We start from the raw sequence: 14,866 nt of genomic DNA, 5'->3' as shown, positions 1-14,866 counted from the left end.
CTGAGGCACGTGGGATCTTCCCGGACCAGGGGTTGAACCCATGTCCCCTGCATTGGCAGGTGGATTCGTAACCACTGCGCCACCAGGAGAGTTCCTAGATTGAATTTTTTAAAAGATGAAAACAATCTAAATGCTTTTTCAATTACCTTTGTGTAACAGAGTTTAATGCTAGTCATCAATAGTTTAACATGTTACCAAAGGGTAATCATAAGCCTTAGTTTAAGCCTGGGGAAGTTCTTCATTATTTAAATCCAAATTTCTAAGTGATTAAATCAACATTTCCAAAATAAGAATGGATATAACTTTTTGTTAGTAAAACTTAGAGGCAAGTGTTTTTAACAAAAAATTTATTACCAAAATACAATATTAAAGTCAATACATGACAAACTTCTGTAAAGCAAAATAAATTATTCTAACATTGTACAGTATTTCCAAAGGTAGTTAAAGTAGCGCTAAGACCTTGCTTCACTGTTTGTTGAACAGATAAACTGTTCTACCATGAAAATAATCCTAGAGTTTTAGGCGTTAAGGCATGCAGCTTGATGTGCAGGATAATTTTACAAAATGCAAATCATCCTATTTTAATAAGATACAGTGTCAGAATTAACTGTAGTCTTTACATGTCAGTGTTCCAGAAGTTTTTAGACTTTGGCTATAGAAGCAATGCCATAGTGTTACACAATACTTATTCTTAAAAAAATACATGTATTCATGTCCATGAATATCAAACTCAAATCTCTATTAAATATATTTTATAGAATATTACTTAGAGCACCTTGCTGTACAATAAAAAAAGATTAAATAAGTGTCTATGAAAACTAAAAATATAATAAGTCTCAAAAGAGAAGCCTGCTTGTCTTTGTCAAGCCAAGTACACTGCAGGAAGATACAATGTAAACATAGGTGCCCACCATTTGCTTTGTGAGAAAAGACAAAGAAAATAATAACAAAGCCACTGATAGCTACCTCAAATAGATGAAAGACCTAGAATAAAGGCTTCAATCAGTGTCACTACACTGCACTGGCTGGACACAGAACTTGAAGTCTACAGGTCAAGTGGAATATAGGCATGGTACTGTTAGAACACTGGGGATACCAACCATATTCTGGATTATTAGAGAAAGAGAGAAAATGATAGAGCCCTGAAAAAGTATTATTTATAATGATCAGAATGCATCATCTTCCCCCTCCCCACCTTTGCCTTATCCAGTAAGTGTTTTAAAAACTATTTTCACTGTCAAATCTTAGAATTGTAAGTGTTCAGAGGGGAAAACAAATACTGAGCATTACATGGCAAAAGATCTAGTACCAGTAAATGTTATTCCTATAAAGGAATTCCTGCTGATTATTTTAATATCTATTCTATAATTAAAATTGCATATTTAGTCTTCATCGTATTCAATTGTTCTTAGTGGGGAGGGTTAACTTAAGGCTTGCCTCAAAACCATAATGGGAAGGTACACAACATCCTTGGTATATGGTTCCTCCTATAGGCCAAGAGAAAGCTTTTGAAGATATTTTAGGCTGGGAGCAGATGAATATTTAAAGACTTTTGAACTTCTGGGTTAATTTTTTCCCATGAGCTAGGGAAATTTTAAATTCATGATTCCAAATGGCAAATTTAACAGTCAATGGAAGTAGTTTAAGGAAATGAAGAAAGTTAATTTAAAAATACACTATTGAAATTTTGGGAATGTTTTTTGGTTATTAGTATTTTCCAAATGATTATATAAAATTAAAGCCAAGGAAAATTTATAAAACAAAAACTCTTCTAAGGTTGTTAATTTTCAGAATAATAGATTTTTATAAAGAAACATTGAGTCAGAGCTACCAGTAATGAAAAAACTAAGTGGGAACAATATAGTTAATAATGGAACCATTTAAAAGTTTATTTTTGAATTTGAAATGAAATATAACTGTTTTAATTCTGAAAACAGGAGAAAATGAGAAAACCCACTGCATGTGGATTTGCGGAATATAGTTTAGTGTATATGAATTCATTTTCTCTTTTAAAAACCAGATACCAGAAATGGATTAACTTTCACAAATAAACTAAAGCTACATAAATTAAAGAGTTGCAAAGTTACAATCAACTCTGTTTGTTCAAATATCATCATCAAATTAGATTTTAAAAAGCAAATCAAAAAAACAAAACAAAACAAAAACACGCAAATCAGACAGTATTTCAGGTTACCTGGCCCCGCTTAAATAGTTCCTAATGCTATCTGAAAAATGTTAATTCATTCGATTCATACCTGGACTTTGGGAAGAGAATTCTTTTCCTAAAATGTGTCTACAGAGTATCCTATTCAAGAAATTCTGTTTTCGATGTTTTCTAAGCTTTATGAGAGGCACAGCCTCAGCTCTAGAAGATGTTAGTCAAGTTCATAAAGAGCACCGTGAAGACGGTGCACCGCGTGGTGCACCGGCCGCCTTTTGACTTGTAGGCAGAACTGACATTAACAGAACAATGCATACGTAAATGATCAGAACTACAAAAGCAAACCCCAAAAACCCTGCTCTCTTCACTCTTTGAAATACACTGTAATACAAATGTGTAATTAATGAGAAGATTACATCTATTTGATGGCAAGTTTTAGTTGGCTTCCCATGTGTCCTATTGCACACCAATAAAATACAATTTCCTGGATAGGAGAAACCCAAATAGTTTTTGTTATTAAACGTTTTATAAACAACCTGAATTTTTACTACATTTTAGCCACATTTGGTTGTATCTCTTATGCTCAGTATAACTAAATAGAAAGCTCCAGGAAGTAAAATCTCAATAGTAGTACTCATTTTAAGGGGCTTTTGAATTTCATTCCTCTTCCCACAAATGATTTTTATTTAACAGTTCAACCTACTTCCAAGGTCTGATAAGCAAATGCAATTTTTCCTACTTTGTTGTTTTTGGACAACAAGCTTGGTCTAGTTTAGAAGAGTGGATAAGAAGGCCTATGTAACTATTGAGAAGCTGCGGTGTTCCATCAACACTCTGAAAAGAACCTCTGAGAAGTGCACTGTGCTCAACCAGTCACCATTTTTATGAACGTTGAGATTTGGTTTGAGGCTGGCGGGAATTCACCTCTTTCCTCCTTTGCCCACAAGACATTCACTGTAAATTTAAGACAATAATTTCCTTTGTAAACGCCTGTTTACAATCTAGATTTGGATTTAGAGGTCTCTTTTCTTTTTTCTTTCTAAAGAGTAAAGTAATGTATCTCAGATTGAGTATATGATTTGTTCCTATCAATCTGGCTAAAGATTTAGGTTGATCATCTCAAAGCCCTGTAATGATCTTTCCTTTCCTTTGTTGATACCAAAAAACCCTCAGACACGTGCCTCCCATTTCTCACAAGAGGGTTGTCATTCATGTCAAAATTGAGAATGAAGAAAATTAAGCTCTGCTTAAGATTGTGACACTTTCATAACAGTAAGTTTTAGAATAGTTCCTGAAAAGCCCTTTCTTAACTCTTTTGCTTGCATTTCTACACTATAACAAGCTTTTAATAATAAATACACTTAAACTAACAGGTAACAGAGGGTTATTATAAGAGTACATCTTTGCTGCCTCAACCCACTTCTCCTCACTCAAAATGCTTAAATATTATCACCCCTTATCCATTTGGAATTCCTTTTATTACATTACAAATTTCGTTCCAAAGTCACATCTGTCATTTCTTCAAAAATCACACCAACTATTTCTTCTGTGCCTAGTAAGTTACTGGACAGCACAAAGGGCAAACTGTGGTTTAAAGGATTCCTCTTCTGCTGTTTTCCTCTTCTGCTGTTTTCCTCTTCTGCTGTTTTCCTCTTCAGATAACTATCCACCTAATTTGTGTTTAGAGTTGTGTTGTGGTCCTTATTTAGGATGATGTTTACAATTTCACCCTCATGCTCCTTCATATGATCCAAAAGATTTTCTTTGCTGGTAGACTCAAAACCACAAATACAACAACAGAAGAGTAAAACGCAATACTCCACGCCAGGAGGGGCCAGACTGGAGTTTTTTTCTAAACTATATGAGGTATTACTTGTAGGGTTTAGTTTCTCATTCTCGTTGGTACCTACAACTTCACTGGGAGCCTGGGAAATCAGCTCTGAGGATGACACCAAATTTTCTGAACTTCCAGTGAGAGAATCGGCTCCTTCTTCACTGCTGTTTAACACAGTCTTTCCGGAGGATTTCCCCTGAACTCTTAAAAACAAAAGAAAACACATCAAACCTTGAGTTGGTTATAATGCAGACTAGTAGACTTAATCCTAACTTTATATATAATGCATATATAATTATAAACAATAACCTAAATAACAGTAAGATCAAATACCATACCTGCCACTTTGTGAAATTGCATCATTAATAGCCTTGTTTACTTGTTCATAGTTATAATTTTGGTCACTGGCATGCTTCCACATATGAGACTTCAAAGAAGGAGGATGGCTGCATACATACCCACACAAAGAGCATCTGAAAGATAGATATGAAGTAAATCAGATGATCCCATATCATTTTTAGTAATTACAATGATTCTGTAACAATTATTAAATTTATTCTCCTGAAGACTTATTAGACATCACATTTCACTGAATCTAAGATGCCACTGATTATAAGAGACATACTGATTTCAGAGGCTATAATGTCCTAGGGTGGATATCTCAGCATCAATGAAATAAAGTATTTTACATTATAAAGAATTTATAAGAATCAGGACAAACATCCCAAATTACTTTAGCTATTACAGTATTTGGAAAGATTTCTAATATAGTAATATGAAAAATCTTTGCTCTATATTATTTAACAACACCCACATACACAAATACACAAAATCAGTACTCTATACCGCTCTATTTCTTAAGAAAGCAGGAAAGAATTAAGTAATTTTCAACATGAACTCTGTGCTTACTTACAGTTTCACAGAAAATGTAAGTAGTCCTGAAATGCTTCAACAATTTAGATTTCATAAGTAAAACAAATAATTAATAATCTTAAAGTTTCTATTCAAAATAATAGTTGTTTCACATAATTGGGTATACTTTGTAAAATCTGAACTGAATGAAGTAGTTAAAAAAAAGTAACGGACTATTTTTCAGAGCATGTTTAAGGTTTACTCACTCTCTCCCCTGCATACAGTTCCTCCTATTATTAACATCTTGCATCAGTGTGGAATATTTGTTACACTTGATGAAACAATATTGATATATTATTAACTAGAGTCTACAGTTTACATCAGGGCTCTCACTGTGTTGTACAGTTCTATGTATTTTAATAAATGCATTATGCCATGAATCTATCATTATAATATCATGCTGAATAATTTCCCAACCCTAAATATCCTCTGTGCTCCACCTATTCATCCCTCTCTTCCCCCAATCCCTGGCAATCACTGATTCTTTTACTGTCTCCATAGTTTTGCCTTTTCTAGAATGTCACATAATAGTTGGAATCATACAGTATATAGCCTTTTCAGACTGGTTTCTTTCCCTTTTCCATTCACATTTAAAGTTCCTCCATGTCTTTTCATGGCTTGAGAGCTCTTTTTTCTCCCTCCTATCGCTAATTAATATTACATTGTATGTATGTACTGGTTTGTTTATCCATTTCTCTACTGAAGGACATCTTCTAGTTGCTTCTAAGTTTTGGCAATTATGAATAAAGCTTCTGTTAAACATTTATGTGTGGTTTTCGTGTGAGTGTAAGTTTTCATCATTTAGGTAAATACCTAAGAGCAGAATTATGTTTATCTTTTTAGGAAAATGAAAATGTACTTTTAAAAAGACATTTTTATTAAATATTTAATTACAAACTTAACAAAAATCAGGTAACTTACCTGAACTCTTCTTCACAACAAGACAGTCAGCAGAGGGGTAAAAGAACCACTTTGGGATATGCCAGAGAATTCTGTTCTTTTGTTTGTTTGTTTGTTTTGGTGGGGGTGGGGGGCACACCACGAAGCATATGGGATCTTAGTTCCCCCACCAGGGATTGAACCTGTGCCCCCTGCAGTGGAAGCATGGAGTCTTCACTGCTGGACATCACAAAAGTCCCAGAACATTCTGTTCTTAGCAAGGTCTATTCTCAGGAGAAATCATTTAACCAGAGCCTAACCTACTGGAGTTTTATCAGAGCATATCTGACTGGAGGGAAGGAAATACCCAACTCCAGCCCACTCCAGCTATCTTGTCTACCAAGGGTTGGGGAGGGAGGGGATTGCAAAGTACAGTTCACAGCCCAGAGACACAGGCTTACTAAAAAACTGAGACCTAGTTATGGACTACACATTTCCTCTCCCCCCACTTTTAACAACCACATTTCTAAAGGCCTATCTACAGCAGTACCTTTTACCCAGTACACCATGCCTGACTATCAAGAAAAAATTACAAGACATACTAAAAGGCAAAAACCAAAGCTGAAGAGACACAGCAAGCAAAGAAACAAGAGTCAGATATAGCAGGATGATGGAATTATCAGACTGGTGATTTAAAACAATTGCAATTAATATCCTAAGAACTCCAATGAATAAAATACACAGCCTGGGAAAACAGATGAGCAATGAAAGCAGAGAGATGGAAATTCTAAGAAAGAACCAAAAAAATCAAAAGAGACCAAAACCAAAAAGAGATAAAAAATACATAACAGAAATGAAGAGTGCCTATCATGGGGCCTATTAGTGAACTGGATACATCTGAGGAAAGAATCTCTAAGCTTGAGGATATCTCAATAGATAGAAACCTCCAAGACTAGAAAGCAAACAAAAAAAAACGACTGGAAAAAACAGAAAAGAATATACAACCAAAAAGGGACAATTACAAAAGGTGTAATCTATGTGTAATGGGAATACTAGAAGAAGAGAGAAAGGAACAGAAGAAATACTTTAAACAATAATAACTAGATTCCACATGCAGGACACAATTAAGAGTCTGCACGCTGCAACAAGGAGCCCACATGCTGCAACTAACACCTGGCACAACCAAATAAATAAATACATAAATAAAACAGCAGAAATAAAGACCACCTCAAACAAAAATTGAAATTTGTTGCTAATAGATCTGTCTTGTAAGTAATGTTAAAGTTGTTCTTTAGAGAGAAGGTAAATGATATAGATCAAGAAACTAGGGGACTTCCTTGGTGGCGCAGTGGTTAAGAATCCGCCTGCCAATGCAGGGGACATGGGTTTGATCTCTGGTCCAGGAAGATCCCACATGCCACAGAGCAACTAAGCCCGTGAGCCACAACTACTGAAGCCCGCACACCTCCAGCCCATGCTCGGCAACGGAGAAGCCACTGCAACGAGAAGCCCACATACTGCAACGAAGAGCGGCCCCCACTCGCACAACTAGAGAAGGTCCGCACGCAGCAATGAAGACCCAACGCAGCCAAAAATAAATAAACAAATTAATTAATTAAAAAAAAAGAAATTTGGATCCAAAGGAAAAACATCAGATAAGGTATAAGAAGAATAAAATAAAAGCTTTTATTTATATTTATTAATACAGTTTAACATCTTTATTGGAGTATAATTGTTTTACAATGGTATGTTAGTTTCTGCATTATAACGAAGTGAATCAGCTATACATATACATATATGCCCGTATCTCTTCCCTCTTGCATCTCCCTCCCTTCCACCCTCCCTATCCCACCCCTCTAGGTGGTCACAAAGCACCGAGCTGATCTCCCTGTGCTATGTGGCTGCTTCGCACTAGCTATCTATTTTACGTTTGGTAGTGTATATATGTCCATGCCACTCTCTCACTTTGTCCCAGCTTACCCTTCCCCCTCCCCGTGTCCTCAAGTCCATTCTCTAGTAGGTCTGCATCTTTACTGCCATCCTGGCCCTAGGTTCTTCATGACCATTATTTATTTCTTTCTTAAACATTCCATATATATGTGTTAGCATACGGTCTTTGTTTTTCTCTTTCTGACTTACTTCACTTTGTAAGACAGACTCTAGGTCCATCCACCTCACTACAAATAACGCAGTTTCGTTTCTTTTTATGACTAATATTCCACCGCAAATATGTGCCACATCTTCTTTATCCATTTATCTGTCGATGGACACTTAGGCTGGTTCCATGTCCTGACTATTGTAAACAGAGCTGCAATGAACGTTGTGGTACATGACTCTTTCTGAATTATGGTTTTCTCAGGGTATATGTCCAGTAGTGGGATTGCTGGGTCGTACGGTAATTCTATTTTTAGTTTTGTAAGGAACCTCCATACTGTTCTCCATAGTGGCTGTATCAATTTACATTCCCACCAACACTGCAAGAGGGTGCCTTTTTCTCTACACCCTCTCCAGCATTTACTGTTTGTAGATTTTTTGATGATGGCCATTCTGACTGGTGTGAGGTGATACCTCAATGTAGTTTTGATTTGCATATCTCTGATGATTAGTGATGTTGAGCATTCTTTCATGTGTTTGTTGGCAATGTGTATATCTTCTCTGGAGAAATGTCTATTTCAGTCTTCTGCCCATTTTTTTGATTGGGTTGTTTGTTTTTGTGATGTTGAGTTGCACGAGCTGCTTGTAAATTTTGGAGATTAATCCCTTGTCAGTTGCTTCATTTGCAAATATTTTCTCCCTTTCTGAGGGTTGTCTTTTTGTCTTGCTTATAGTTTTCTTTGCTGTGCAAAAACTTTGAAGTTTCATTAGGTCCCATTTGTTTATTTTTGTTTTTATCTCCATTTCTCTAAGAGGTGGGTCAAGAAGGATCTTGCTGTGATTTATGTCATAGGGTGTTCTGCCTATATTTTCCTCTAAGAGTTTGATAGTGTCTGGCCTTACCTTTAGGTCTTTAATCCAGTTTGAGTTTATTTTTGTGTATGGTGTTAGGGAGTGTTCTAATTTCATTCTTTCACATGTAGCTGTCCAGTTTTCCCAGCACCACTTATTAAAGAGGCTGTCTTTTCTCCATTGTATATTCTTGCCTCCTTTATCAAAGATAAGGTGACCATATGTGCGTGGGTTTATCTCTGGGCTTTCTATCCTCTTCCATTGATCTATATTTCTGTTTTGGTGCCAGTACCATACTGTCTCGATTACTGTAGCTTTGTAGTATAGTCTGAAGTCAGGGAGCCTGATTCCTCCAGCTCCATTTTTCTTTCTCAAGATTGCTTTGGCAATTCAGGATCTTTTGTGTTTCCATACAAATTGTGAATTTTTTTGTCCTAGTTCTGTGAATAATGCCAGTGGTAGTCTGAGAGGGACTGCATTGAATCTGTAGATTAATTTGGGTAGTATAGTCATTTTCACAATGTTGATTCTTCCAATCCAAGATCATGGTATACTTCTCCACCTACTGGTATCATCATTAATTTCTTTCATCAGTGTCTTATAGTTTTCTGCATACAGGTCTTTTGTCTCCTTTGGTAGGTTTATTCCTAGGTATTTCATTCTTTTTGTTGCAGTGGTAAATGGGAGTGTTTCCTTAATTTCACTTTCAGATTTTTCATCATTAGTGTATAGGAATGCAAGAGATTTCTGTGCATTAATTTTGTATCCTGCTACTTTACCAAATGCACTGATTAGCTCTAGTAGTTTTCTGGTAGCATCTTTAGGATTGTCTATGTATAGTATCATGTCATCTGCAAACGGTGACTGCTTTACTTCTTTTCTGATTTGCATTGCTTTTATTTCTTTTTCTCCTCTGCCTGCTGTGGCTAAAACTTCCAAAACAATGTTGAATAACAGTGGTGAGAGTGGGCAACCTTGTCTTGTTCCTTATCTTAGTGGAAATGGTTTCAGTTTTTCACCGCTGAGGACGATGTTGGCTATGGGTTTATCGTATATGGCATTTATTATGCTGAGGTAAGTTCCCTCTATGCCTACTCTCTGGAGGGTTTTTATCATAAATGGGTGTTGAATTTTGTCGGAAGCTTTTTCTGCATCTATTGAGATGATCATATGGTTTTTATTCTTCAATATGTTAATATGGTGTATCACATTGATTGATTTGCGTATACTGAAGAATTCTTGCATTCTTGGGATAAACCCCACTTGATCATGGTGTAGGGTTCTTTTAATGTGCTGTTGGATTCTCTTTGCTAGTATTGTTGAGCAGTTTTGCATCTATGTTCATCAGTGATATTGGCCTGTAGTTTTCTTTCTTTGTGACATCTTTGTCTGGTTTTGCTATCAGGGTGATGGTGGCCTCGTAGAATGAGTTTGGGAGTGTTCCTCCCTCTGCTATATTTTGGAAGAGTTTGAGAAGGATAGGTGTAAGCTCTTCTCTAAATGTTTGATAGAATTCGCCTGTGAAGCCATCTGGTCCCGGGCTTTGGTTTGTTGGAAGATTTTTAATCACAGTTTCAATTTCAGTGCTTGTGATTGGTCTGTTTATATTTTCTATTTCTTCCTGATTCAGTCTTGGAAGGTTGTGCTTTTCTAAGAATTTGTCCATTTCTTCTAGGTTGTCCATTTTATTGGCATATAGTTGCTTGTAGTAATCTCTCATGATCCTTTGTATTTCTGCAGTGTCAGTTTTTACTTCTCCGTTTTCATTTCTAATTCTATTGATTTGAGTCTTCTCCTTTTTTCTTGCTGAGTCTGGCTAATGGTTTATCAATTTTGTTTATCTTCTCAAAGAACCAGCATTTAGTTTTATTGATCTTTGCTATTGTTTCCTTCATTTCTTTTTCATTTATTTCTGATCTGATATTTATGATTTCTTTCCTTCTGCTAACTTTGGGGTTTTTTTGTTCTTCTTTCTCTAATTGCTTTAGGTGTAAGGATAGGTTGTTTATTTGAGATGTTTCTTGTTTTTTAAGGTAGGATTGTATTGCTGTAAACTTCCCTCTTAGGACTGCTTTTGCTGCATCCCATAGGTTTTGGGTTGTTGTGTCTCCATTGTCATTTGTTCATAGGTATTTTTTGATTTCCTCTTTGATCTCTTCAGTGATCTCTTGGTTATTACGTAGTGTATTATTTAGCCTCCGTGTATCTGTATTGTTTGTATTGTTTACAGATTTTTTCCCTGTAATTGATATCCAGTCTCATAACATTGTGACCGGAAAAGATACTTGATACGATTTCAATTTTCTTAAATTTACCAAGGCTTGATTTGTGACCCAAGATATGATCTATCTTGGAGAATGTTCCACGAGCACTTGAGAAGAAAGTATATTCTGTTGTTTTTGGATTGAATGTCCTATAAATATTAATTAAGTCCATCTTGTTTAATGTATCATTTAAAGCTTGTGTTTCCTTATTTACTTTCATTTTGGATGATCTGTCCATTGGTGAAAGTGGGCTGTTAAAGTCCCCTACTACTGACTGTGTTACTGTCGATTTCCCCTTTTATGGCTCTTAGCATTTGCCTTATGTATTGAGGTGCTCCTATGTTGGGTGCATAAATGTTTACAATTGTTATATCTTCTTCATGGATTGATCCCTTGATCATTATGTAGTGTCCTTCTTTGTCTCCTGTAATAGTCTTTGTTTTAAAGTCTATTTTGTCTGATATGAGAAGTGCTCCTCCAGCTTTCTTTTTTTTTTTGCGGTTCACGGGCCTCTCACTGTTGTGGCCTCTCCCGTTGCGGAGCACAGGCTACAGACGTGCAGGCTTAGAGGCCATGGCTCACGGGCCTAGCCGCTCCGCGGCCTGTGGGATCTTCCCAGACCGGGCCACAAACCTCTGTCCCCTGCATCGGCAGGCGGACTCTCAACCACTGCGTCACCAGGGAAGCCCCTCCAGCTTTGATTTCCATTTGCATGGAATATCTTTTTCCATCTCCTCACTTTCAGTCTGCATGTTTCCCTAGGTCTGAAGTGGGTCTCTTGTAGACAGCATATATACGGGTCTTGTTTTTGTATCCATTCAGCCAGTCTGTGTCTTTTGGCTGGAGCATTTAATCCATTTACATTTAAGGTTATTATCAATATGTATGTTCCTATTACCATTTTCTTAATTGTTTGGGGTTTGTTATTGTAGGTCTTTTCCTTCTCTTGTGTTTCCTACCTAGAGAAGTTCCTTTAGTATTTGCTGTAAAGTTGGTTTGGTGGTGCTGAATTCTTAGCTTTGGTTGTCTGTAAAGGTTTTCATTTCTCCGTCAAATCTAAATGAGATCCTTGCTGGGTAGAACAATCTTGGTTGTAAATTTTTTTCCCTTTCATCACTTTAAATATGTCCTGCCACTCCCTTCTAGCTTGCAGAGTTTCTGCTGAAAGATCAGCTGTTAACCTTATGGGGATTCCCTTGTATGTTATTTGTTGTTTTTCCCTTGCTGCTTTTAATATTTTTTTCTTTGTGTTTAATTTTTGATAGTTTGACTAATATGTGTCTTGGCGTGTTTCTCCTTGGATTTATCCTGTATGGGACTCTGTGCTTCCTGGACTTGATTAACTATTTCCTTTCCCATATTAAGGAAGTTTTCAACTATAATCTCTTCAAATATTTTCTCAGTCCCTTTCTTCTCTTCTTTTTCTGGGACCCCATAATTCAAATGTTGGTGCATTTAATGTTGTCCCAGAGGTGTCTGAGACTGTCCTCAGTTCTTTTCATTCTTTTTTCCTTATTCTGCTCTGCAGTAGTTATTTCCACTATTTTATCTTCCAGGTCACTTATCCGTTCTTCTGCCTCAGTTATTCTGCTACTGATGCCTTCTAGAGAATTTTTAATTTAATTTATTGCGCTGTTCATCATTGTTTGTTTGCTCTTTAGTTCTTCTAGGTCCTAGTTAAACGTTTCTTGTATTTTCTCCATTGTATTTCCAAGATTTTGGATCATCTTTACTATCATTATTCTGAATTCTTTTTGAGGTAGACTGACTATTTCCTCTTCATTTGTTAGGTCTGGTGGGTTTTTACCTTGCTCCTTCATCTGCTGTGTGTTTCTCCATCTTCTCATTTTGCTTAACTTACTGTGTTTGGGGTCTCCTTTTCGCAGGCTGCAGGTTCGTAGTTCCCGTTGTTTTTGGAGTCTGCCCCCAGTGGCTAAGGTTGGTTCAGTGGGTTGTGTAGGCTTCCTGGTGGAAGGGACTAGTGCCTGTGTTCTGGTGGATGAGGCTGGATCTTGTCTTTCTGGTGGGCAGGTCTGTGTCTGGTGGTGTGTTTTGGGGTGTCTGTAACCTTATTATGAGTTTAGGGAACCTCTCTGCTAATGGGTGGGGCTGTGTTCCTGTCTTGCTGGTTGTTTGGCATAAGGTGTCCAGCACTGTAGCTTGCTGGTCGCTGAGTGGAGCTGGGTCTTGGTGTTGAGATGGAGATCTCTGGGAGATTTTCGCCGGCTGATATCATGTGGAGCTGGGAGGTCTCTGGTGGACCAATGTCCTGAACTTGGCTCTCCTGCCTCAGAGGCACAGCCCTGACACCTGGCCGGAGCACCAAGACCCTGTCATCCACACGGCTCAGAATAAAAGGGAGAAAAAAAATAAAATAAAATAAAATAAAGTTATTAAAATAAAAAATAATTAAAAGTTTAAAAATAAAAAAAATGAAAGAAAGAGGAGAGCAACCAAACCAAAAAACAAATTCACCAATGATAACAAGCAGTAAAAAGTATAAAACAAACAAACAAAAAAACTGGACAGACAGAACCGTACGACAAATGGTAAAAGCAAAGCTATACAGACAAAATCACACACAGAAGCATACACATACACACTTACAAAAAGAGAAAAAGGGGGAAAAAAATATATCATTGCTCCCAAAGTCCACTGCCTCAATTTGGGATGATTCATTGTCTATTCAGGTATTCCACAGATGCCGGGCATATCAAATTGATTGTGGAGATTTAATCCGCTGCTCCTGAGGCTGCTGGGAGGGATTTCCCTTTCTCTCCTTTGTTCGCACAGCTCCTGGGGTTCCGCTTTCGATTTGGCCCCATCTCTGTGTGTAGGTCCCCTGAGGGCATCTGTTCCCGCTCAGAGAGGATGGGGTTAAAGGAGCAGCTGATTTGGGGGCTCTGGCTCACTCAGGCTGGGGGGAGGGAGGGCTATGGAGTACGGGGCGAGCCTGTGGCAGCAGAGGCCAGCCTGACGTTGCAACAGCCTGAGGCACCAGGTGTTCTCCTGGGGAAGTTGTCCCTGGATCATGGGACCCTGGCAGCAGCAGGCTGCAACAGCCTCCCGGGAGGGGAGGTGTGGATAGTGACCTGTGCTTGCACGCAGGCTTCTTGGTGGCTGCAGCGGCAGCTTTACTGTCTCATGCCCGTCTCTGGGGTCCGCGCTGATAGCCACAGCTCGCCCCCGTCTCGAGCTCGTTTAAGTGGCGCTCCTAATCCCCTCTCGTCGCGCACCAGGAAACAAAGAGGCAAGAAAGTCTCTTGCCTCTTCGACAGCTCCAGACCTTTTCCCGGACTCCCTTCTGGCTAGCTGTGGTGCACCAGCCCCCTTCAGGCTGTGTTCACGCAGCCAACCCCAGTCCTCTCCCTGGGATCCGACCTCTGAAGCCAGAGCCTCAGCTCCCAGCCCCCACCCGTCCTGGCGGGTGAGCAGACAAGCCTCTCGGGCTGGTGAGAGCTGGCCGGCACTGATCCTCTGCGCGGGAATCTTTCTGCTTTGCCCTCCGCACCCGTTGCTGTGCTCTCCTCCGTGGCTCTGAAGCTTCCTGCGTCCGCCACCCACAGTCTCTGCCTGCGAAGGGGATTCCTAGTGTGTGGAAACCTTTCCTCCTTCACAGCTCCCTCACACTGGTGCAGGTCCCATCCCTATTCTTTTGTCTCTGTTTTTTCCTTTTCCTTTTACTCTACCCAGGTACGTGGGGAGTTTCTTGCCTTTTGGGAGGTCTGAGGTCGTCTGCCAGTGTTCAGTAGGTGTTCTCTAGGGGTTGTTCCACATGTAGATGTATTTCTGATGTATTTGTGGGGAGGAAGGTGATCTCCCATCTTACTCTTCTGTCATCTTGAAGCTCCTCTCTCGCATTTCTTTCAG

The 14,866-nt window shown here is 38.4% G+C and overlaps 1 protein-coding gene across 3 annotated transcripts in view; it reads right to left on the bottom strand.

The window, feature by feature from the left end:
* Positions 1 to 426: 426 nt before the first annotated feature.
* ZNF507 (zinc finger protein 507) overlaps positions 427 to 14,866 on the bottom strand; it is a 46,967-nt gene continuing 32,527 nt past the window's right edge. For 2 of the 3 annotated variants that reach the window (XM_082862947.1, XM_082862948.1), the window contains 2 exons: positions 4,334 to 4,468; positions 427 to 4,198 (listed from right to left, as the gene is read on the bottom strand). In XM_082862947.1, the coding sequence (XP_082719073.1) occupies positions 3,832 to 4,198; positions 4,334 to 4,468 (502 nt within the window). In that variant the 3' untranslated portion in view covers positions 427 to 3,831. The remainder of the gene's footprint in view (positions 4,199 to 4,333; positions 4,469 to 14,866) is intronic. The other variant, XR_014327024.1, reaches the window with a different exon arrangement.

The sequence above is a fragment of the Leucopleurus acutus genome, assembly GCF_964270905.1.
Source record: "Leucopleurus acutus genome assembly, chromosome: 20".
NCBI lineage: Eukaryota > Metazoa > Chordata > Mammalia > Artiodactyla > Delphinidae > Leucopleurus > Leucopleurus acutus.
The sequence above is the reverse complement of the archived record's forward strand: the minus strand, read 5'-3'. Positions and strand labels throughout refer to the sequence as shown.